This window comes from Morone saxatilis, unplaced genomic scaffold (assembly GCF_004916995.1).
Source record: "Morone saxatilis isolate NCDOM2014 unplaced genomic scaffold, NCSU_SB_2.0 Contig2, whole genome shotgun sequence".
NCBI lineage: Eukaryota > Metazoa > Chordata > Actinopteri > Moronidae > Morone > Morone saxatilis.
The window spans coordinates 8,023,357-8,050,006 of record NW_023339762.1 but is presented as its reverse complement, the minus strand read 5'-3'; the positions used below and the strand labels follow the sequence as shown (position 1 = coordinate 8,050,006).

Below are 26,650 nucleotides of genomic sequence, written 5' to 3'. Positions count from 1 at the left end.
AAAGGGGGGGGGGGGACTTAAACCAAAATGCCCAAAGAAAACAGTAAGTAACATTGCTGGGCATACCTTAACTGTACATCAATTACATTAGGTATACTATTTACTGAACAGTGCATGCTCTGTTTAGGTTTAAAACAGGCAATCTCACCACTGTCACTTTCCAAGAAATATCTTGTACAGGGGAACTGCTTTCAGAGGAGTTGATGTTTTTTTTTAAATAGGTCTGACAATATAAAAAGGCTTTTGGAGAGTCTCAAGGCAATGTGTGTGAATGATGTATGAATTTCTTTTTCAGCTATCAGTGTACCATTATCATCATATTACTGTTTCCTGAGAGTGACGCATGTAGGCAAACTCATTCTTTTGTTGGTCTCGTTGGGAGAAGGTTACTCCTTCAGCCTTAATCACTCAATTTCTTCCTATGTCTCAGTAGGGAAGGGCCTGATATTGCCAGGCGTAAGTGCTGTGGTCAGACGAAAAACCCACATCTCCAAAATGTTTTCAATTTTTTCAGAAATTAAAGGAACAAATACATGCTTATTTTCTTATAATGCTCATGCATCTTTTTTTAGTGCAGTGATTTAACAGATTCAAAGGGAACCTTGTTTAAACATAAAAAACTGTTTAAACTTCCAATCTGATTTGGAAAAAATCTGCAGTGATAATGTTTTTCTGCAAAAGTAGTGATGTCCGATTTTAGTGATGGCTGACATCCCAAAAGTATAGCACAGTATCTCTCTGTTTTTCTTCATGTCCTGACAGCAGTTGCAGGCTGTTGGCAACAAATAAATGGGTTGGATGGGAGTTCCTCCTTTATTACAACCCATTATGGTTATACCTGATGTTTGGTTCTTTATTCTGACACTGTTTTATAGTGAATGGAGCTGTTTAAGGTGTTTTTCATTTTACACTCTGGAATCAGTCTTCTGGCATCATCTGATGTTGAAAAAAAATGTTTATGTTATGTATGTTCCCAAATCATTAGCATCATTTTCATTAACTCAGAAAAACGTATTTAAGGTGTAGCAACAAATAACGCAATTTAAGTAGCAAAAAGTATGTGTTTGCTTTATTGAAAACAAATCCTCACCTCTCATCCTAACCTTAACAAGTCATGTGACCAAAAAACTACCATAGCTCCTAAACTCAGTCCACAGAATTACGAATTGGTCAAGCTTAACATTTAACATGTTAGTTAAACAATAGAGTCATCTAAACCCTAGTAATTTGATTCTTGCCTGATGACGAGTGCATTAAGTACACTGTTTTCCTGCCCCTCCAATCACAAAGGGCCTTGTGGCATGCTTACCAACAAACCCCCAACTATTGCACGATGAAACCATATCAGTGGCACCAAGTTATGAGGCTGGGCATTCCTGGCCATATGAGACACCAGTTCCAAGAAACTAAGTCTTAAGCACCCCCATAAACACAGCAACAGCAATATTGTCAGCTAAATATAGGTTTTCCTTTGCCTTCTCCCCCCCGGCTCCCCATCACTCTCTCATCGCTCCAGTGTGGATTGCAGGAGTTGATCATGGATTAGTGATTTGCTGTTTGTTGGTTGTCTGGGGTCTTATAATCTCATGTACTCATAGCGCTGTGTAAAACAACGAAGGTCTGGAGAAACTGAAACCTTGGCAACAGCTGTTGCCACTGCAATCAGTGAACTCAGGCTATGGATGGAGCATGGCACCGATGGCAAGTTGTAAAAATAAATAAATAAACTACCAATAAAGCTCTAAAACAAAACATGCTTAAACTATTGCAAAGTCAACCTTAGATGTCACCAAGACCCTAGGTGAAGTGATTGTAACCATTTGGTATCCTTCCCAATACTGGCAGAGGTCTCTCAGGTACCACAAAATAGAGCTTTCATTTATAAAAAATTTAAATATCAGTCAAGCAGAAAAAGCATACAATTACCAAAGCTTTGTTTAACACAGAGCTGTATCTACATGGAAGTTATTATTCAGTAATTGCTCAACAACATGGGAAACTCCACATTTCAGTACTGTACAGTCTAGTTACTATCGCCTTTGCTAAATACCTCTTAAGCCATAATGTCAGAGATAAGCATGCCTTTATTTTGTTGTATTCATCCCTAGGATTAGTTCAGATATGCAAAGATATTCTCCTTTAGCATTTGACTTGAATTCTGAACCTTCAAACTCAACTTTTTGTTGAGCACCAACCCCTGAAAGAATTAAATGGCTCTTAAGCTGCTAAATGTTCCACGTTCTTCACCAGTTAGTTGCTATCTTTGTCTGTCTGATGCTTGGTATCGGACAGGTATCGTGCAGTGTTTCAGAACTTGTACCAATATTAACATTTTCATTGTAGCAGCTTCATGTATTTAGCTTTTGCTCTGATCGTGGCAAATTTACAGTGCATAATCTTCAGTTACCTTATTATCAACTTTGGGAACAGCAGGCAAAGGTCAGAGTCACAGTAACCCTTTACTTGGTAAAACTGACGTTTATAGAGAGAAAAAAAAGTTGAACTTGAGCATGAATGAAAATGGAAAAGGCTGCAATTTATTTTCAAAATTTGAGTAAATTAGACTTGCGTTTGGTTTCCAAGGTGAATTACGATGAGGTACTATTAATAGTTCAACAACATCTTCAGGTCAGAGTTGAGTGAGTATCAGTTTTCATGTCATGACACTACCCAGCCGTCCACTGATGTTACCTGCATAACGTAGTCACTGGAAGCTGCATTCTAACACAGGTAGACATTCACAGAACATCATGACCCTCAGAATCACTTTACAACATTCAAACCTACATGGAAATTAGCTATTTTATATGAGTGAGTTTTCTCCACTTTCTCAATTTTCTCCATCTATTCATCTTTTTTCTCTCAATTTACATTTGGATTCAGTCTGTCACCTCATTCTTTATCAACTGCTTCTGTAAATTTAGTATTTTCACCCCTTGCTGCCTTCCCACACATGCACTCCACAACCATGCTTCCCTTCAGACATTTGACTGACGGTCAGATTTACATTCAAGGGCACCCAGGAGGCTACATATTTCAGAGATGGACAGGCTGCTGTGATTTACTGAGTGCTAACACTGAAGTAGCAATCTGTTTTACTTCACAAAAGTTGTGTATGTGTGTGCTCATGGGTGACTGGTGTGTGAAGTGGAAGGGGATGTTTTTTCAGAATTCAGAGCAAAAACATAACACTCTGACATCTGCTGAAATTTGCATTGTTATCTCATAGCAATTTTGTGTGGGTGTGTATTTGTTTCTATGGAATTGTGTGTGTGTATGTGTGTGTGCGTATGTGTTTGTGTACTTGTGTTATTACTTACAAGGACCAATTAACTATATAATGACAGAAAGATGTGGGAAATCCTTTAAAGTGGGCCTGTGTTTAGATTTAAAATACAAATTTAGGGCTGAGCCTAGGCTACAACAGAGGAGGGTTAAGGGAATAAATGTGGTCAGTGAAAGTCCTCATAACGAAGGGAAGTCATTACAGTAAATGATGTATTAGCCTAATGACTCTCCCAGGTTGACGCTAACATTAGAAAAAAGAGAACATTTTCCACTGAAACTCAGTAGCACAGCGTCTGCTTTCTTAACAGCTCTGAGGTGATGAGAGGCCTTGATGCTGGTTAATAGATTAATAGATTATCCCTGTGGCAATATGTGCTTAATGTGCATGTGTGAGGAACATTCAGCATGAATATGTTGCAGTCATTAGTTGCTCAGAATAAAAGTGTCCTTCAACATGCTCAAAAGAGAACCCTACATTTTTTGATGGTATTATGGCTGATTTAGAGTTTTCTAGATATGATGCACATATTTGGATCAGAATTCATAAAGTAAAGCACTAACACATGTTACAACAGATATAATAAATTAATAACAAGTACTAAAATATTAAGTTGGGTAAATGTGTATATTTCCCTTAAGAATTAAAGACAATGAAAAATGTTCTTATTTTTCACATTTCAGTGTTTGCAATGTTCCACAGCATCTTCACCAATGCTTCCAGGGAGGTTTTGGTTACAGTCTCAATGGTGATCAATATCTCTCACTTTTTATCATTGAGAGATCAGCAGCACAAGTTTAGACCTTCAGCCGTTCATGGCTCATTTGATCTTTCCTGTATCATGGTTGAGAAGAATGTGTTGGAAGTCCTTTCCTCTCCTCTCCTCTCCTCTCCTCTCCTCCTCAAACTAACCTAAAATGCCATATCATATTTCTCCGGTACAAACTGTGGCCACAAAATTAAAACATTTCCCTCTTTTCTTTCACAGAATGATGTCTTCCATGCGAGAAACACCTCCCTTTCACCCACCGTCTGAGGAAGAGGAAGTGATGGGTCAGGACAATGCGGCCTGGGCCAACGACAAGCGGGAGGGCCCAAAGGAGGCACAGTCTCCCTCTTCGCATGACCAACCCCACCCGGATGAGCTGCAGCCAATCAGAGAGAAGCTGACGGATGCTGAGTGGGAGAACATGGTGCCTGCTGCAATGGTGAGATGTGAATTACGCACAGAGCTGAGAAATTGACCATATCTTATCTTGAGATATGTTGCTATAACTCAACTCTATAAAATAAATGTGGTTAGTGTGTGTACACAGTGTACACACTCAGGACACACGACTCATAAAACACTCATGAAAAACATGCAGGAGTACACAGGGTATGCAAATTCTCATGCATAATGATGATTGTGCACAATTGAACATACATACATTTGAAAGCATGTATATTCATACACACACCCACACGCCAGTAGTCTTCTGTGGTCTGTGTGCTGCGGGCAGTGCTGTAGGCAGCCATGGGAGGGTTCTCCTCTAGAGATGGTTCTTCTCATCTCCACAAGCTTTTTTTTATGTGTGTATGTGTGTGTGTTGTGGTGTTAGTTACTTGGCTTCAGGTTCTGTTGGTCCCTAATGGAAGAGGCGTGTTTGACTTTAGCCTCTGAGGAAAGTGGAAAGTTTTGAGAATAAAGTTTCCTCAGGTATCAGGTAATGTTGTTGTGGCAGAGTCCAAGACATTTCCAAGACAAAAGTCCTATTCATTTTTAAAAGAATTTGAATTTAGGATTGTCTGATTTGACTAAAACATAATTATATTTTCTTTAGTTAATTTTGACATTATAACCCAATTATATTTAACCATTCTGTTAACTTTAAAAGCATTATATTAATTCAATTATTTGAAAATGTGCCTTTACTTGCATCATTGTCATGGTTTAAAATGACATCAAGGTCAAATATTCTTGAATACTTGAAGCAGGCCTTCTTCAAGCATCTTAATTTGCTAATTAAAACAGCAAATATCACTTCTAGATAGTTGGTAAAAGGGTAAAGTGGTGACACCACACAAAATAGCATTGTATAAACGAAACACTAATATGGACGACGGACATGGTGAGGATAGAAAAGGTGACCTTGCTACTCTACATCTTGCCACCAGACTCCACCAGTGAGGGACAAAAAAAAATAATTGTGGGACAAGTTTAGACTTCATTGGCGAATAAGTGAAGGTTTTTATAAGCTGACCAAAGCTTTTGATATGCTCAGTGAAATATTACATTCATGCATAATGCCTTTGTATCCAGAGTGACATTTAGTAAGTATCCAGATCAGAGTTCAGTGCCTTGCTCAAGGACAGCTTGCAAAGAGTCATGGGCTCTCATTGTCTGCTGCAGAGACTAAATGTGTGACCTTTTGGTATATAATATAATCTGAACTCAGGCCTTCCTGCCTTCACTACACTGCTTGTATAACTCCTGAGCAGCGTTACGGACCTGAAAAAACACACCTCAACAATCCACAAGTGACACACTATCTCCTAATCCTCATTACAGAGGCATCTTCCGCTTAAAGACAAAGTGCACAACAGGGCCTCCTGGAGCCATTTCAAGGGCGTCTTAAGATCCCGCTGTTAGCCAAAGCCCCTTGTCTTTGAAACATAAGCCTCCTAAAGTTCTTGGAGATCCCCCCACTCTGTAAGGGCAGGAGAAAGCATCCAGAAATAGCCCCGGTGTTAGAACACCTGTGCTAAAGTGTCTGTTGTGTGGGACAATGTGGTCGTCTTGAAGGGCTTATCTTCTTGGTAAATATAGACTCCTTGTGCCTCTTGCTTATCTCATAACTCAGCAGAGCAAACAGCAGTGGGATAGAAAACACTTTCGTCACGCAGCACAAAATAGGAAAGCCTATTAGATATGTATTATGTATTATCAACAAGTTTTAAGTCACCAGCTTTGTGTTAGCTTCATTGTTATTCTTAATTGTAAGGAAGAAAAATGTCTCACTTGAATGTTATTTCTAGTTATTTCTAGGCCTAATGTATGTCTAGGCATACATCAGTTAGCCACTCTGGATTCATATCAATGTAGTTACTTCTACTAGTATAGACAACTGTTTATAAATGTAGAGCATGGACCAAGGTGGTAATAACTGTGCCAACATGTTCACTACCGTTCATAAGTTTATGTAGTGGTTATAGTGAAGTTTTTCTTCTTTCCTTAAGTAGTGGCTATCTTAACATAGATAAAAACAACAGTACAAGTCAGCATCTAAATGCACTATTTACATTTAAAAGAATAAAACTTCCATTTCAACGATGCACCCACAGTGTTGCCTGACGCACGTGGAATACTGTCGTAAGCATCATCATCACAACATTGTCCAAGCTATTTTTGCATGCAGAATAACATCTATTTGTAAAGCGGACTTTCAACAACCTAAAAACATGATTAAATTCAAAAATATAGAGTAGTCCTCTCAGCCATCTGACTGTACGAATCAAGCTTTTATGGCAGGTGATTCCAGACTTTGAACAGTAGTGGTTTTTGGTTAATTTATGGGAATTTGTGCCCGGTAAAACTTTTTCCCTGGACTGCGATTCCATAATTCTTATAATAAGACAATAAATAAAATATTAAAACTAATCAGAGCTGTACAGTTTTTGATATTATTAATGACAGAATTTAATTACTAATTGCAGATTAGAAATTTGTGATTTGAGATAGTTTGTGATTAGGCATTTTATACCTTTATTAGAAAGTTGACAGAGAGCATTGACAGGAAATGAGGGGAGAGATGTGAAATTACTTTTTGACAATTTGTGGGCCCCACTCCTTATTTTGAAAAAACTTCAATTGCAACAGACACTGACTTGTATGTGTAATAGTAGAATAATAGATGAAAGAGTAGACCTAACCAATTTAAAGAGATGTGATGGGACACCACAGAGCTCCCGATGACAGATAGATCAACTACAGTAATTATCAGATTCTGTCAGTTGTAGATAAAGTTGTAGGTAAAATACGATCCTAACATTGACCTCTCCAAGTGTCACGCCTTCCAACCCATACCAAGGTAAAGCACCAGAAAGCAAGCATCAGCTTCATCAAAATCAAATAAAAAATTAGTAGGTGAGCATAATTTAGCGATCCCATACAAAAATCAAACCTGCATCGGTGCTGTTATTTTCCAGAATTCTAACCTTTGTTCTCTTTATTTTCTGTCTCCTCCCAGGATAATGAAAGCAGTAAAGGATGCTCAGTCTACTCCTACCGTACTAACTCTACCTCTCCACCCAAGCCAGAGGAGTTTTCCAGGGATCGCGGGGAGCCAATGAATGCTCTTGCCTTCGGGACGCCGGAGCGACGCAAAGGAAGCCTTGCAGATGTGGTGGACACACTGAAACAGAAGAAACTCGTGGAGCTGACCAAGACAGAACAGGATGGTAGGCAAAAGTCTTAATGAGCACATACTTAGACAGTTTCACAACACTTCAGACCTGGAGGCTGCAAAATATGGCCATTCTTCCATTTAGCAACATCACTGAAGCATTTGGCTGCTGTCATGGGAAAATCTTGTGTACTAAAATATGAACTTAACAGGATCTAAGAAAAACAGACTTGTTTGAATTGCAATGCATTTGTGGCATTATTTAAAGGTCTCGGAGAGAATGAATTGTATTATCTTATATGGATTTGATAAATTGTTGATCTGTAACAGTGACAGTTTACTCTGGATAGAAAGGGACCGAAGGGCTTTTCAAACTGTTTTAGATCAGGGTTTATTCCCTCATATTTGAAAGACAGGATGCTGTTGTTGCTCATTTACTCTTCACTCTCTCATAAAGCGAGAACAGCCTTACCTGTATTTTGTTTTCCCTTTTTTAACACATCCTTTCCAGAGGATCTTTGAACATCTAAAATTACAACTGACAGATCCCTTGCTTGTTAGATCACAATATCAATCAGTGAAAACACTGGTTTCCCTTTCTCCTCTACTCCTCTGATCTACACCACTAACACAGGAAAGCGCTGGAGTCTCCCAGCATGCCTCAGCTTGCCCCTTTCCACCCCACAGCAAGCCAGATCTAAAACCATCTAACACCCCTCTTTACTGTTATGTGCACATAGTAATCATGATGATATCAGAGGAGCGCTTGATCTCTCTCATTTAAAGGTTTTACTTTGTTATTGATACAGTAAAGTGGGCCAGAATGGGATAGCCAGAGGCGCAGTACAGTACACAGTGTCTTTAGTTGAAAGATAGGTAGCTTTGCCTCTTATCTACAATATGGAAACTGGTTTGAAAAGAAAAACTTGTGTGTGTGTGTGTGTATGTGTGTGTGTCTGTGAGTGTGTTCAAAAGTGTTGTGACATCTTCCTGTCAAATCAAAGGGGACATGAGTGGAAGGAAGTGCTGGGGGACACCTTTAAGTGTGTGTCTTCTTTTCACTGTTTTTCCATCACATGTGTAGGTTTCTCCTTTCCTATCAAACTGTTTTTTTTGCTGCAGCGTTAAATACTAAAGAGACTAGAAATAATCCATCATAGTACATATGAAACTGCATTTCGATTTCTCAGGATTTCTCGTTTTTTCATTTTGAACATGTCTCTTATTGGACATGGGGATATTTCATGCTTTTTAAATCGACAAGCAAGTTAACTGCACTTCGTATTCTAAACAAAGATGGCCAACAAAATGTTTCTTGATATCCTTTGCAATCATGTGATTCTTGGCTGCTTTTAGAGTATGTATATACATTAATTTACCATCTCTTTCTCTCTTGTTGTTTTCTTTTCTATGGAAACACAGTATTCCATAGGAATGTAAGTCATTTTGATGTTTTAATAGCACAGAAATAATCTATTTACAACTTAACATTGACTGTGTAGCAGAAATTAAGGATGCATGATGTATTCAGATGTATTCATTGGGTGCGCCCTGCTAGCTTACCTGGTAGAGCTGGAGCCACATATACCAAGGCTAAGTCCTTGCTGCACTAACAATGGGTTCGAGTCTGATATGTCTCCCTGTGCTTCAATGTATGTAAAGTCACTGAGAATATTATGATAAAGGATGAAAAGCCCTGATTCTTCTTCTTCAGTGCATCATGTTGAATATGAGGTTCCCTCATTTATGATTTGGGATACAGATTATAACTTCAAAATAAAAAACAGCACTGTAAACTGTAAACAGGGTAATAAAATAATAAATTAAAATAATTTGAAAAAGATGTATACACTTTTCATTGGCATTTGTCTAGTATCTGAAATAACTGTAAATACAGACTGAAATATCTCAGCCAATGATGCATAAAAATGACATTTTTCCAATTATTTGGGGGGGGGGGAAATAGTAGCTTCCCATTGACTTTGGCTCTTCCTTTCCTAATTAGCTATCCCCAAGGACTAGTGGCATTGATCATGCTGCAAACACTTAGCTAAGAGAAAAACAAATGAGATAAACATGTGCAATATAACCAGGCACACTCAATCATACACTGTTAGCATGAATAATAGCTCTGTCCCCGGGCCTTGTAAACATTCATGTGAATTGCTATGGTCCTTGAAGATGCATTGTGAAAATGTTTTACATGCACTGCTGCAGTAATGCAGTTAATATAAAGTCTAATGTAACCCTACATATAGTTACAAGTACCTCTGCTTTTTTCTCCTAATGAGTTTAGTTAAAATGAGAGGAGTTGATCAATAGATGGCCGAGGCTGAATGCTTCATTAAGTGAGGTCTCCTTCAGTGGCAAACAGTTATATTCAAAACTGTTGAGCGATAAATCTCCACCCTCTTTTTCTATTTCTTATTTGTTAATTTGTTGGAATAATGTTTCTTTAGTCATTATAACTCTTACTGTATGATGATGGGATTGCTGTTTCATTTTCCCTTTCTGTTTCTATCCTTCAGCTTTAGGAACCTTGAGGGAAACGATCAGTTTAGATTTAATAATCAATGTATTGATATGGGAATTACTAAGTGAATCTCTGTGTTTAATTGTGAGGTAGTCAACTGAGAGCCAACATGAAGGACAATGTACTGAGGAAGGCCCAAGGTATGAATAACACCTGATTGAATGACTGATTGAATCAACGTCGTCAGGAGGTCAACAACTATTCCTTTGTTTACTGCACCTGATGGTATATAAGGAAAGGCACTCTGACTCCTTTCAGAGAACAACCATGTTGAGGTCTTCTCTCAATTTGATTCATCACATCGAGTCTGTAATTCTTCAGAGAACTAGCAACTCTCAGTATTTTAGAAGAATTTCTTTAACAACCTTTGAAATCACTTTTGGCACATTTTTGGAATCCCTCTTCAACAGGCAACCTTGCTCACATCCTGATTCAAAGCATTGTTGTGGGTTACTGGTAAAGGCAAAGCATTCCAAATTCATTAGCTGTGAAATGTTTTGTTTTGTTAAAGGAATGTAATGCAGACAGGAGTGTTAGGCCATCCTGGTAAATCGGCTTATATATACTGATTCCTGGTGTGGCGCAGACAAGAGATCGTTTTGTATTTTAAACGTTTCACAGCAGAAAGCTCCAACGGTTATTCTTTTTCTGAATCAATAGTATATGTTCGCTTAGACTGATTGTTAATATGGTTTTGTTCAGAACCCTTTTACAGTACAAGAATCTAAAGCACTAGATTTGATCATCAGCACTCAAATGGCAAAAAAGAAAAAGCCTGAACAATGCTGCCCCTTGCCTCCCTGTCTGCTTCCTGCTGAAAAGGGTTCAGTCAGCGGAGCTCTCCCAGGTTAGATTGGCTGTATGATCAAATGGAGCAGAGCCTATTAGCCACTGAGCGCTCGCTTAGCCTAACATGGCTGACCCCTCTGTGCGCTATAGCCCTGAGCTAAAGTGTGGATGAGGTCGTTGTTAGCCTTCGCGCTGAGTTCACCCCCTGTCGGCACGCTGTTAGCTGTCAGCTACTCAGAGGAGCCCTAAGTGCCTGTGACAGTTCTAATGAATTGACATGGCCTCGCTTTGCAATGTGGAAGATTTTTTTTTCTCTTTGAGACTGTGTCAGCTAGCTGTATTGCCACACAGCTGGTTTCTGCAAATACATCCTTTCTGCCTAGACTTTCACAGCATAAAAGCCAAGAGGGTTAAGGTCCAACATTTTGCATTTATGTTGGGTTGCGCCTGCATTGTGTGAAGGTTTAGACACAAAAGCTTACTGCATACACAAGGCTTCCTGTGTACTGTTAGAGCACTTAGCACTTTTATTAAACTGGTTGGCTGGTTACTGAATAAAATGTTCAAGGCCAGGATGAGGGAACATCAGAAGAAAAAATGTGGGCACCAGACATGCTGTGGAATGGAAACGCTCCTCCATCCTCTGTCATTTTGTAGCTAAAAATAAGAGATAGAGAGGATGGGAAATGAAAGCCTGTAATAAACTGAGAAATAACCCAAACAATGACCCGTCTCTTCACATTGATAGCTGCCTCGTTAGCAGTCATTAATCTGAATTCACCTTGTCTCCTTGAGCCCTCAATACAAAAAGGGAAAAAGCAGTCAAGAGTGGACACATTTATCTGAATGCCAAACCAAACCATTCTGGGATGCTGCCCAATGGACATCAAACCAAGTGAACTGTGCAATCAAGCTACCTCAGTTTTGATGACTGAATTATCATTATCTGTATTGTTGTACCTCCCAGGGGCCGACCCACTGTTAATGGGCCCTGGCATGGGCACGGTACCCTCATGCCAACTTAGTCAGCCATCTAATGTGCCTAGAGCAGCTCTGGCGCCTAATAAACAGTTAACATCACTCTAATCCCTGCTTACACCCTAGCCTGTATGAATTACTGTACAATTCACGTTTCATTTGCAAATGAGATTGGTCTCAATTACCGCTACACTGTACTGCTGCAGAGTGATTATAAAATGGACACCTGTGTGGCTAATTCATGAATTTGACTGTATTTAAACTGGACTACAGTTAAATCTTAAGAGATATTTTCTCCTAAAAGTTATGGATGATATAAGAACAACACATCTGCTGCTGTCTTAGTCTGAGATGACAGCATGTAGACTTGAATGTAACGAGGACAGACGGTATACAAGTCGTAGATCTGATGGGACATTGCTCATGTCTTTTCATGATCACTGAACATACACAGTGTTGACAGTCAGTCAGACACTATTTGACTTTTAGCCATCAGTCTGAAGAGGTGTTGGTATAAGAGATTTGTACACAATATAATTTTAAGATAATGTATCCAATCCATTGCATTAAAACTCCATACAATTGTTATAGATGCCCAAAACACACAATTGTTAAAAGAAAACAGCAGCTTTTGCTGTGACCTCAAAGTTTCTACTAGGTATTCATAAAATCCCCAACCAATGATAGAGTTTCAGATTTGTGAATTTACCCCAACTGCCCCTCCCATAATATGGAAATGGGAAACATCACAACTTCCAGTCTGGCATTATACAACGTGATGATGCATGTCTGGGATCCAACAAACACAACTTTCTTTTCATAAGTCATCATGACTGTCTCGAATTGATTCCTCTTTGCGGAAACTTGAACTCATAATTAGGTGCAAAACACTAAGCCATTTTCCTTTTTTGTCTTCCCAATGTCCCTGTAAACATATTTTTTTGATCAACTTTTTATGATGCAAGATGGAGAGAGTCCTTTATGAATCAGAATCTAGCAATATTTTAATCAAAATCTGATCACAATTGTAGGACTGTTTGCTTGTCAGGTTGCCGGTCCGTTTTAAAATCTGATCAAACCACACCTTCACAGTCCTGATGAGGCAGATTAAGTTATTAGAGTTATTTAAGTGTTAAACTTAATCAGTTAATGTTGCCAATGTATTGAGAAAAACAGATCATGGAAGTTCTTTCGGGGCTTTAACACCAGAGTCAAAGCCATATTGTCTCAACTATCTTTAACAAATAAACTGCACCGTGAACTACATGCAAGCTATAATCACTACTGTAAGGGGAAACAGTTTGCAGTTGACTGAATGTATCCTCCACACCAACACTGTGACCTCTTGCAGCTTCTTGTGCAGCTACTGTTTTATGAGCTTTGTCCTTTAACTGTGTGTTTAAGCCTGTGTTGTCCAGTTTTGAGGAGTCTGCACTGTGTCTTGAGTTGAGGCCAGGCCGGAGTTGGGCACCAATCACCCATATAATGGCTTCCCCAGCTGGAAGGAGGAGGTCAGAGCGAGGCCAAGCCTTCCTCTAACCCTGCTCCTCTGTGACAATAGAGACATTCTGCCAGGCTTTGCTTTGTTCTGTCTTACTGCTGAAAGCCTGTTTCAACATCTCTGCTGTTACCATCACTCAAACCGTGGAAAGTATGTCCGCCTCTGGAGGCAGTCTAGTTAGTTGGCAGGTTGGGAGTGATGTGTAATAATGTGCATCCTCAACTAGTGTGCCTCTGTTTATTCAGCATCAACACCTGTGCTGCAAAGGTTCAGTGATGCTCTACCTGAACTAAAAAAATAATTGCCAGGAGATTAATTTTGTTACGGGGGAACAAAGGGATCTTTTTTCCAATTAGCCACTTAGCTGCTAGCCTAGGCCTGTCAGTAATATTGTTTGACGGTTAAATCATCTGTAGGCTTTTTTACCTAAGCTGCAGATGAATAGTGCATGATCGAAGCTTAAGCTAGCCCTGTGAGCCCTGTGTGCCTGACCTGTACATGTGTGAGGGTGTATGGATTCATACATTCAGGTGGAAGTAGTTGTGATGACAGCTTAACAGGCGAGTTGGGTCGGCCCCTAGAGTTAAGCTTATTGGTTAATTAACAAGGTCTTGGCTTTAGCTCTATGTTTGCCTTCCTCTATGGGATTGGCAGCTTGAGCTGTGATTGTGTGCAGGTAGAGGCTTTGTCTCTGTGTGTGTGTGTGTGTACGTGTGTGTGTATGTGCATGTAGATTAGCATTTGGGATGCTGGTGCATAACACACTGTCACAAGTTAACATGTTAGGGGCAAACACTGTGTGCATAGAAACTCTAAATCTTGAACTTTTAATCTACTTTTGTGCATCCCTGTGTTTGGTGGTCACTGCTGCTCTTCTCGGCTCTGCCAACAGGCCGACTCCCTCCGGACTTTTTGTGGTTGGTTTCAATCTCTTCCTCTGTAATTGATAGGGATCTCTTTACTAATGATCAGCCGCAGCCACTGGGTCTTGACTACAAATACAGTCAGTGGGATACGCCTGGTAGCCCTCTCCTGCTCAGTTTGGCTGCAGGCCAGCCAGCATATGGTACGAGCGCATGCAATGTGGTTTGCCGGAACAGTTTTGAATATCATCCAAAAGAATCAAATTAAGATGTGATTTTTTTTTGCTTGAATTTCAGTGAAATGCCAAATTGTTCACCTGATAATTTAGCATCTGGCGAAGGCAAACATAATATAACTGTAATGAAAAAAAAAGATACTGTCTATGTCAAAGCCAAGATAGATCATGTTTGAAGCGAGTGGAGCATGTTTGACACGGCTCTTCAAAAATGTGGACTTTAATCCGCTGAAATACAAACTGTGAAAACAGTTTGTCTCTATTGAGCCGTCACATAGCTTTGATGTAGAATATACTGCATCATTATTAACTTTTACTTTTGGTCAAAAATTGGTTAGACACTTTCACTTGTTTACAACATAATCTTTTGAGATTTTTATTAATTTTCCTGAAAAGTTATTGTTTGTTTTGATGGAAACATTTTATTTATTTCTTATCTATTTTTCTGAAAATTGAAAATATAGCAATACAAATATTACAATAACAATAACAAAAATATTACAACAACAATAACAAATACCGTTAGCAAATCAAATAGTATTTCTTTTATAAATTAATCTGAAGGCCTCTGGTGCATAAAGGAAACATATTTGCAGTTTGTTCTGGAAGCATACTCTGAAGTGTACACCCTGCTTCACTGTAAAATATGGTGAACATTTGGATGTGTGAAAACCTACTAATTAAGGTGAAAATTAAAATTTCTACAAAATGTCTGAAACCAGGGAAACTGCAAAAAAGGTTGTATCATCTCTTCCCATTTGAAGGCTGACTATGAGACACACAGTTTTTTGTTTCTGACTTTTCCGTTTGAACAGATTCTTTGTTTTGGCCTGCACAATTTCTGACTTTGCAAAACTATTTTAGGGATATGCCGGTCCTAAAAGTATATTAGGTGGTTATTATGACAGTGCCTTACTGTGTATTGCATTTCCTATCTCATCCTGCCCACTTTTCTGATGTGGAGGTGTAGGGCAGAGGGGGACGGATCGGGGTTCAGGCGGCCATATTGGATGCACTTTGCTTTTCTCCTCTTTGGTCAGCTCTGGAATGGTTGTTGACTCGGCCCAGAGTCACCACCGGCCTCGCATGCTGATATTTGGCTCCTTGACCCCGCAATCTCTCCTCTGTGACCTAAAGCATAGGGTCCACCCACATCAGCTCCCCTGAGGGCCAGACCCAAAACAACGCTTCTATTGTGTCTGAACCACACATTGCGCTGTATGTATGTGTGTATGTCTGTGTCGGTTTGTGTGTGTGCTAAGTAGGGTATGGTTTCATATATCTTGCCTAAAGTGGAACCAGAAGCTTGGGTCTTGAACTGCTGTTTTTGAAGCGTGCATTAGACAAAGAAGCAATTTTTCACCCTGGCTGTGAGTGTATTCAGGTTCCAGTTGTTTTGTTTTATCTAGAAGTAGAGATTTAGCTATGTAGCGTGGAGAAAATCTCAAGGTACACCAATATCTTGATACCCATTCAAGTGTCTCCAAGTCCAATGATTTTGCATTGCTACAAAGTTTTGCTCCATCCAAGACAAACATTTCACAAAATGGATTCTCTTTGTATTAAAAAACACACAATATGTTATTCTTTGAGAAGAAGGTAATTTCTATTCATAAAAAGACCATTTCTGTTAAATAAATATTTAACATACCATCCAAAATGTGCCATTAACCAGTGAATATGTGTTTTACTTTTGCCTACATTTTAAATCAATTAAATCCAAAGTAACCTTGTTGCATCATAGACTGAAACCAGTTCAGTCAGTACAGTTTTTATAGCTCATCAGTCATTCTTGCTTAATTGTTCACCTTTTACACAAAGAGCCGAGGTGGAGAAGTTGGAAATTATCTAAAATATATTGGGGCTTTTATTCCTTCTTAAAACAAGTGATAGTTGAGAAATGAAATCAGCCAGTAATAAGATCATCTGTTCAAGTGTTGCCATACCTGTCTTGAGTTAGTTAGAGCTCCCTCATCAGGCCTTTTAAAGTCTGAGATTTTTACCTTTAATTCCTGGCTACAGTGAGTTGCCTTTCCTTGTTGGACAAATGTGGTTTCCTAACATTCAGTGCAGTGGTTGTTGATATCAGTGCTGTAATGCAGGGCAGACCTGACCTCTCTGGCTGCACAGCAGGGATCAGCAGCCGGGCTTTTCTAGCATTAAGCTCACACCTTCAGTAGAAACACTATCCTTTGTCTAATTTAGGGCTGCAGGGTTTCGACCCGGCGCCTTTGGCAGCACAGCCACTTTATATCACATAAAGTTTACACTTTACTGGGAGGGAGTACTTTGCATGGGTGGCCCCAGTGGGAATCCACCCAAGCAAAGTTGGGGCTTGCCTTAATTCTCTCAGCTGTAGGTGAAGTAAAATACATTAATACATTTCTGTATATGTTAAAGGTCAAAGGTTACAGTTAAAGTTGAGGTCATGTGCCATGTAAATGTATATCCATAACTAGCATACAACAGAACACACAACTGTATGTGTGTGATGAAACTATAGATGGATATTTAAGTAAATTAACTGAGGAATTAACATTCATTATACACACATTTTAATTATACACATTATATATTAACCTGGATGAAAACACCTCTCTGAGACTCAGGTCCATCAGTGACCATTCAACAAATGAAAATTAAGTACTGCCCTTTTTAATGATAAACAACAATGCACTAATTCCAGTTTCTCCAGTGTGAATATTTGCTGATTTGTATTGTTTTGGACTGTTAACTGGACAAAACATGCAATTTAATTTGGTTGGTTTTGGCTCTGGAAATATGTAATTGTTAAAGTTTTCACTATTTTTCTTGCATTTTATAGACCAACCAATTAATACAGTAAGAAATGAATTGTCAGATTAATCGGAAATGAAAATAATTGTAACTTGCAGGCCTTCGGTTAAGTTACTCTATCTCTCCCCTTTCATCACTTTTTATAACATATTCTTAATTTATAAAAATGTTTTCTTGCATCTATTGCCAACAACCTGGATTAGAGCATCAGTTTAACATTAGTTGCAGTACACGCAAAGCTAACAGGAGGCTCCTACAGGTGGCCTGTTCTGTTGGGGCATATCGGGCAGCAGAAGCAAAAGAATGTGTGAGACAGTGTGTAAAGGGGGTGATGTATGAAAAGAGGGTTACACAGGGCTTCTTTCCCTTTAGAAACCCACCCCCCCTCAGCCGGGAGGGCCGGCTGCTTTCTCAGGCCGTGTTCTGCGACAAGAGAGTCTGGGTGTCATCTGACAGATGAAAATAGTGTGTGTGAAACGGACACCGTGCTAACACGCAGCCAGGCTAACCACTCTGCAGTTTAATGATTTTACAGTACTGAGCAAGCAGTGATAGGCCATTGAAAGTCTCTGTGTGTGTGTTATAAACTCAAAAGCAGTGTACTGGCATTCTTTAATCAGTGTGTGTGGTGTGCATGTATATTCAAGTGCTTCAGAGCGAACCAGTGTTCTCATATCAGTGTGTGTGTGTGTGTTGGTCTGTGTGTATCTTTTTCCTCCTCCTGGCTGGCCTGTCTCCTCATGTTTGGACATATGTTGAGTTTTATTTCACTGAGACATCAATCCTGCTGGCCAGCTGTTAGGACAGCTGCTCTCTCTGTGCCTCTCTTGCTCTATTTCTCTCTTTCACTCTCTGTATCTTTCTTCTTATTTGTTTCTGTCTGTCAGCTTTCTCTTCCATTTTTCTTTAATATTGCTGTCTTTCTACTCCTCTTACTGTCTTTGTGTCTGTCTTTGTTTCTGTATTATTTATATTAGACCTGTGTAGTCAGTTGCTTTCTATCCTGTTGTCTTTCTTTCTTTCTTTCTCTGATGCTGTGGGGTCTGCAGCTGAAGTCACACCACTGACATAAATTTGGAAGTGCAAAGTGTAGCTGTCAGCTTCCATTTACACACTTTCAGTAGTGAAGTTAAGACACGAAATGGATTTTTCAGTCGTAGATGTGTTACACAAACATCAGGCACCCACTAGAACATTGGGCTTTGTTATTTTTAACATTAACTAATTTTTCAGATTAATGTTTTTCTCTCTTTACCTTGGCGTTTGACTGCAGACTCAAGATTTCCTTAGCTTTGGCACAGTACATTGTGTGTGTGAGAGAAAGTGAGTGAAAGAGACGCTAGGCTATGTTTCCATCTAAATGTCAAGTGAATTACAGGGCAACTTTTGAAATGTCATCAAATATAAAATGTGAATTAAGTAGGCTCTTATAAAGCAAATAGACTAGCTTCCTGAATGTACCCAACGCATGTCAGAAAAGTGGAAAGTGTCTCCCAAGATTTGTTATTGTTCTTTTGTGTATTTGAATTATGGTAAGATTTAACGCTTTCACCTGAAGCCAAAGACAGAAAAATATGTAGCCAATGACTGTACAACCCCAATGGAGACTTGTCTTAATAAAAAAATAACATGATATTTCAGGTACAATTTTCTTGACATTTTTCAGATGGTGTTCAATGAGATTGAACAAGCCAAGTTTACTGATTCAAAAAAATGCTCCAAGAAAAGAAGCTTTTCCACCGCAAGCAACAGTAACTTTTAGTCTATGCCATAACAGAATTATTTTAAGCATTTATAGAGTTCTGGAAATAAAAGTCCTGTTTGTATTTTGCATTGACAGCACTAGATGACAGTTGGACCACTTCCAAGGCTCGAATGGATATTAAAGTTTTCCTCTTGAATATCAGTGCAAAAAATGCACAGCTGCTTAAGAAAATCATAATCATAAATTAAAGATTTACGTTTGCAATGATTTTCTCAAGCCTCGTCACCACGAGGCTGCTAGCCAACCAGGAAATCACAGGAAGTCACTGGCCATGAAATAGTTCCAGCATGTAACGTCCCGTAAAACGAACTTCTTTAAATTTTGGTTTGCGTATGCATTAAACAACAAAAATATAACATTTATTTTATATTGTCCAGAACCAGTCTGTTACCACTGCTTCCAGTCTTTATGCTAAGCTAATCACATGTTAGCTCTAGCTTCATATTTAGCGTACAAAATGTTATCAATCTTAACATTTAACTCTTGCAAGTACAAATTTCTTTAACTCCACCTTCTAAACACCTTGTTATAAAACATTCAGTCACCTAGCTTAAATGATTTTTGTTCACCACACAGCTTGTGGAAGGCAGAAATTACACTTGCGTTGAAACCTGATCATTTTAAACAGGTTCACTTTGAGATTCTGTGAATGATTTTGACAATCAGGCATTTTGAATTTACCACTGATCATGGTTGTTGTAGCATTTAGAGACATCAGCCATTCCAAAGTAGTTGAAAAATTGTGATTTCTACATACTTTATCTATAGGCTATAGTAGACTACCTACACTATCCTGTAGACTCCTGTGTTTCTATGTTGAGAAACACTCAAGATATCATATAAAGAAAATTCTGAAATAGTAATATGCTGCCATTGTGCTCTATTAAGGACATTTTATTGAAAAATTCATTCCATGAGAAACTTTTAAACACATGGAAACAGAAAGAGAAAGAGGGAAGAGACTCAGTCTGAGTGGAAGCCTGTGGCACACTGTGTTGTTTTTGGCAGTGGCTGTTTGGGAGTGTTGACGCTTGCCTGCCACACACACACACGCACAGTAACACACAGAATAAGTTGTCTGTGGCTCGTGTAAAACACCCAAAACACTGTCTCTTGGCAGGTTGGCGTGGGGACAGGTGATAAAAATGTGTTTACCCTAAACACTCGCTAGCTCACTGGCTGCCTCAGCGCTGATTTACTACAACTCTCTCACTTTATCCACTTCTTATCTCCTTTACCTTCCTTCTGTATCGCCCTTGCTGCATTTTATCACTCAGAACATTCTGTCTCTCCGTCTCTCCTCCCTGTCTTTCTCTGCTGGTGTTGAAACCGTCTGGTTTACAACCAATTACAAATGTCCAATAATTCTAGTGTTTGTCTGTTTTTTTGCCAAGGAGAATAAAAGGAATAATCAACTTTTGGCGTTTTAAATGATATGAATAAAACACACAGTATATAGTCACAGTAAATAGTCACAGTATATAGACCACATATCAGTATTTATACATAAATTTTTTAATTTTCTCCTTGCTTTTTCTAGCTCTCCTCTTCATTTTATTCCAATTATTATATAATATTAATAATTTTTTTTTCTACTCTTACTTCCTCACTTTTTTTTATTTCTCTTCTCCGTCCATTCAAGCTCATACAACTCTCTGTACTCTCTTATCCAAGATGAAACAAGCATCTTCATCATCTTGCTCCTCAACTCACCTACCCTCTTTTCTTTTCATCTACCCTTCCTTCTCTCCTCACCCCATTCATCCTCCCTCTCTTTCCTCTTCTTTAAACCATCCATCTTCCGCATTTCTCCTCCACTTGATAAAGAAGTCGGTGTTCGGACAGCGAGGAATTTTTATCCACCCTCCAATCTAAACAGCACTTGATCCCCGACTCGGTCTCGGGGACAGATAGAGAGCCATCTAGGGTAAAACATCTCCCTCTCATCCTCACTCATCCCTCTCTTCTTCTCTTCTCCTTCTCCTCCCCACTTACACCTCACCCCTCCCATCCCCTACTGTCTCCATGTCTGATCTGTTTATCTGTATGGGGGGTATAAATTGTGCATCAGAGTACACACACGGCTGACTTATGCAGATGTATCTTGGAGTTACAGGTTGTATTTTCCTCTCTTAAGTGCTCCCATAAATTGCGCTCCCTAATTTTGTTTTATATGAGGCCTGCTGCTCAAGTACACATCGGCGTCTTTAGGTCTTGTGATGAGACAAAAAGGCTCTCATCCTGACCCCATCCTCCAGCATTCCCCCTTTACTGGCTGTAAATATCACCCATTGAACCAAATGTACACAAATACATATCCAGTGGAGCCGCTTGTCCAATAAATCTATGAAAAATTGGGTGGATTCCATTGTCCTGAGGGTGGGGAAATTGTATTAATTACCTTATTTTACTGCAATGTTGGCCATCTCTCTGGAAATACCCGCTGTTTTTTCCCAAATATGGGAAACCACCATCATTTATTCCTATAGTTTTTATTCCTATTAGTTTTTCTTTGTTGTATAGCTGTCTACCACCACTCCCTCCCTTGCTCCCATTGTCCCCCCCTTTTGTTTACATTGATCCCATGTGATCTGTACGGCTGCATTAGCTTATTTACAACAATCATAATCCCACTGTAAACATGCAAGGCTTTAATGGACTCAATGAGGAAGTTGTGCTCAGGCGGCGGACTGCATGTCTTGACCACACAATGGGCCCATACGCACAAACTAAACATTAAGCCATTCACAATAGGCCATGTGCCCTTATGAATACCTATAGCTCCTTTTGTTAGGATAAAGGAACCACAAATGAGCTATTGTCTGACTTAACCATTCTAAATCAGGCAAGCCCTCAGGGGCATGTTTTCCACACAGCACCCAAGAATGTCTCCTTTGTGTGTGTATGTTTTTGACGTCCTTGGTGACTGAGGCTTCAGCATGGGGCCCTGCATGACTGTGACTCCATCTGTGGCCTGTCCACTGGCACGAAATCCCGAGTATACACACAAACTCGGGCAGTTGGAGGAGTGTGTGAATATGTGCATTGCATACAAGAGAGCAGTTTCACAGTCAGATACACTCACAGGTATTGCCTACCTGAAAGTGGTGGAAGAAGCATTTAGATTTCATATTTAAGAAGATTAATTGTGTCATGTTAAAGTAAAGTAAAAGTATGTAATATAGCGGAATAGCTGTGTTATTTTTTTAGTTGATGATTGTTAATGGTTGAGGTGGTGCTGGTTTTAACCACTTTATAAACAGATGGATAGTTTAATCTGTATCGATGCATACATTTTTTTACCTCATATGTTTTATGAGTAAAATACTAATTTGCAATGTAGTGGCGCTAAAACTGCAACATCTTCTAATTTGAGTGAAGTTAATATAGTATAAAGTACCAGTGCCTCAAAACTGTACGTCTGTAAATGTACTTAGTTACATTCCACCACTGATACCTGACAACCTGCATACTTTACTTTGTGCATTTCTGTCCTTCTTTCATGGAGAAGTCATGCACAAGGATATCTGTATCTCTGTTCTGCTATCCGCTGAGTGAAGAATTGAAAAGTTCCCATTGTTTAAGTAAAGTTCACAGCAGGACTTCAATTGAACAAATGAGACCTTATGAATCTTATGAGACCATGTGTCTCTGATGTCTATTATCCTGAGGCTATGAGACACATTGTAAGAAAGAGGACAGCCACAAATAAGACCACGTCTCAGAACAATGCAGACATTCTCATTTGGTCAGCTGGATGGCTGCTGCAATTTTTTTTTTTTTTTTTTTCAGAAAAAGAAGGAGGATATGGTTCCTCAATTTTAGAAATGTATCAATTCATAAGAATGGGTTCTTTTTTTCTCTTTTCCTTTCTGCTCTGTCTCTTCTTTTTTACTGCCCACTTATCCTCCACTTGTTTGTATTCCACAGTTGATGGGCGATATCCTTAGATGTCTTTAGTTAACTTACCAAACAGCTTTCTCTCTACAGGTTGTATATGCATCATGTTTGAACATACAACCCAGAAATTACTTTCTGAAACTGTTTACAAATGTGAATAGTTTTTGTCTCAAACGATGGAGAGTTTTTGTGGTATGCTGTTAAATTACATCAAAAGTGAAGTTTATTACTTTCGGTGTTTTTGTAGAGCCAACTTGCATGGAGAGACTCCTCTCTAAGGATTGGAAGGAGCGCGTTGACCGCCTGAATGCCAACGAATTGCTGGGAGAGGTCAAAGGTAAGAGCAGTCTCGGGTCAGAGATAGAACATCCACATGAATGCCAGCGTCCACGTGCACAACTACAACTAAATCTACATTCACAGTCACAAACAGTGAGTCTTCTGCAACAGATGGCACAACAACACATGCTGTATGTGGGCTGTTTGAGGAGAAAGAAAGAAAGAAAGAAAGAAAGAAAGAAAGATGCTGAGCATTTTCTACATATGAAAGCAAAACAGTGATTGGTAGAACAAGGAGTGAAGGCTGGTTTACACAGTACAGGTCAATTATAACCTGTACTATATAAACCAGCCTTCACTGCTTGTTAACTTTGATTAAAGGCTTTGTGTCAAGGAAGAGGCTGCACATACTCAAATATCTTTATCAACAAATAGTATTCATGAAGCTATAAATTGCACCAAGGCAACCAGTATTCTCCACGTGCTCTGGTATTCAAAAAAGAAAACTCCAGTATTGTGGAGGGATCTTATGTTAAAATCTCATTCAGCAGCTGCAACAGGTGGGAGAAGTGGGGAGGGAATTCTTTGAAAAAAAAGAGGCTGCCATTTTTCGTAATATGTCTTAATCTCTTCGTGATTGTGTATTTTGCTTGTTCAGAAGTAGTACAGGATTAAGTTCAGGTATAGGTAATTGGCATAATAGGGATTATTTACATGATAAATACTTTACATACAATAATAAATGTGCAGCCCAGAATATCCTTCAGCATTATATTTATTTCCAACATTAAAGTATTTTTTAAAAAAGCACAAAAACTACAGAAAAAACTTTAGGCAAATCTGGTGCATAATTAGCAGCTCCTTTTTTTTTGTCCGTGTTTCTCGTTACTTTTCATAGTATTTACATATTTTAGTAGTTTTAAGTATTATGAATGTTGTGTTCCTAGGGTGGTGGATGCATGAGGACATAAGATTAATGAAGATGAGTTTAAAATAATCAGCTCCTTTCATAAATCTAGATATTTTCTGGTGAAAATTAATAGAATAAAAAATTGAGCCTCAGGAAGTGCTTCTCACTGGCTAGTAAGAGATAGAAACAAGAAAACAATATCTGTTTGATATCCCTCTTGCCTTACTGCTTGGTAAGAACTAATGTTCCAGCTTCATCATGAACAGAGAAAGATAATTGCTCCAGTTTTGAAGCATCACAACATTGTCTTTGATAATAACAACTAACAGCTGCAGAATACAAGAGAAATAACAGATAATAACAGATGGATGCTGGTAGAAAACAAAACTGATCAAACTAGAGAAATGCTTTCAGTCTCTGGAGCTACAGCTAATTCTGTTTGTGTGGCGTAACATTAGTCGCTAAAGGCTCTGCAGTCGAGCTCCTCTCAGTGAGAGAAACCGTTTGTGATCATCTCCCGTTGAAATGGCAAGCATTTCCTCTGTGGAAAGTGGAAAAAAAGGGATGACAGAGAGCCTTCTACAGCAGAACAGCACCAACATTGACTTTCACTCCAGGACAGAGATCTGACTCTCTCTTCGTACTGACAACCTCCATCTACACATGCACACACACACGAACACACACTATTTATACACAGTAACCACACATATGCATAGTTAAACACCTTTTGCAAAGTATCACTCATTAAAACAAAGTCTGGATTAGTGTGTGTAGTGTATCCAGATAAATATAGAAATGAAAAAAATTTCTGTTTTGTCAAACTAGCAAGCTATTGAACTAATAAGTAGAAAATTTGCTTCATATGACACATTTTCCTTTAAAAGTAAATAATTTCCACTTGTAGAATAGTTTGATTTTGGATCACTGTTTGTTTTCACTGAGAAAAGTGGGATATCTGAAATAAATCCAGGTCAAGTGCTAGACCACTCTCCTCACATACCTTTACAACTTCCTATTTCTTTTTCTGTTATATTTCCGTGTATTTTCCATTATATGAAAAAAGCTTTTTGTTCTGTTATGCTGTGAATGGGAAATGAGAAACAGAATAAGCTTAAGTTCACTTTGTTGACCTCGGTCTCTCAAACTCCACTGAATATCTCTTAATATGAAATATAAGTCAATATCCTTTGTCCAAAAAAGATGCTTCACACTTTTTTCTACTTTTCCACTCAAGGCCATTCAGTATTTGAATTACATTTTGTCTGCAGGAATCTCTTTATATCTTACAGATGGTAGGTGTTATTTACCTTCTTTATCAGCTCATGAAAAATTCGTTTTTTAAAGAAGTGGGGGCCGCCAGGGTGTGCCAGGGTGCCTCAGAAAATTTGAGGGAAGATGAGGTGAAACTCAATTACTGATCCACTGTCTTTCCCTATCATTATGTGTATTATTATACTTAAATATGATGTATAATAATATATAACACAACATATTGAAATCGTATGTCCATCTTTTTAATTTATCAGATGAATTGTCAATCTTGACCTGGTAGTGGTCTGCACTTGCTACAAAGCTGCTGCTCCTGAAATGTAACTAGCTACATCACCATAGACACCAAAAAAACACCACTATATATCAGGGCTCAGAGTCTTCTTTCAAGTCTTTCAAGAAAACCAAGACGAAAAGGCAACAAAGACAAAAGCAACATTATGTCTTAGTTTTTTTATATCGAAATTGAACTATGTAGTTGAATTTTACTAATTCAGACAGGGCCTAATTGAGACTGTAGACACTTTGCTACTGGTTACAACATGTAAGTTTGAAGCTATAGAAGACTCATTAAAAAGACAAATTCAACGCATATCAGGGAGCGCTTACTACTGGAGGTACTGCTGACCATACCCAAAGCTAGGGTGGAGGAATAAAGCCTCACAAAATGCAGCATCATAAAAAAGAACTGTCTTCTTGGGGCCTACAGTGCCAGAAAAGGACCTTACATGTGAATGCCGTTGCTCAGGCACCTCCACCTAGTTAATACTGGACTATGCTGCAGTTGTTGAGCCCCTGCCAGCAATTCTCCATGTATCTGAAATGTTCACATGGATGCCTGAGGCTAAGAGGAGCTTTGAAACGGTTAAGCCCTGTACTCTTCCTGTTTAACGCAGAGCTGCCTCCTGTGGTTACAATTGGCGCATCTGATTATGTCCTGGGTGCAGTCCTCACTCAACTACATCCAGATGGTCAGAGAGAACTGTAGCTTTTGCATCACGCATGCTCATCCAGGCGAAAAGAAGGCCAGGGGGGAGCAGGCATGCAGATGGCCAGGTAGTCTTCTATCACTATGATTCAACGGGCGGCAGTAGCTCAGTCTGTAGGGACTTGGCTTGGGAACCGGAGGGTTGCCAGTTCAAGTCCCACAGACTACA

General features: G+C 39.0%; 1 protein-coding gene across 1 annotated transcript in view; it reads left to right on the top strand.

Moving 5' to 3' along the window:
* LOC118330868 (transcription factor SOX-6-like) overlaps positions 1–26,650 on the top strand; it is a gene marked incomplete in the record, with an annotated part of 105,754 nt that overhangs the window by 35,736 nt on the left and 43,368 nt on the right. The window contains 3 exon segments of the mRNA XM_035665563.1: positions 4,275–4,494; positions 7,516–7,726; positions 23,280–23,369. Coding sequence (XP_035521456.1) covers positions 4,276–4,494; positions 7,516–7,726; positions 23,280–23,369 — 520 coding nt within the window.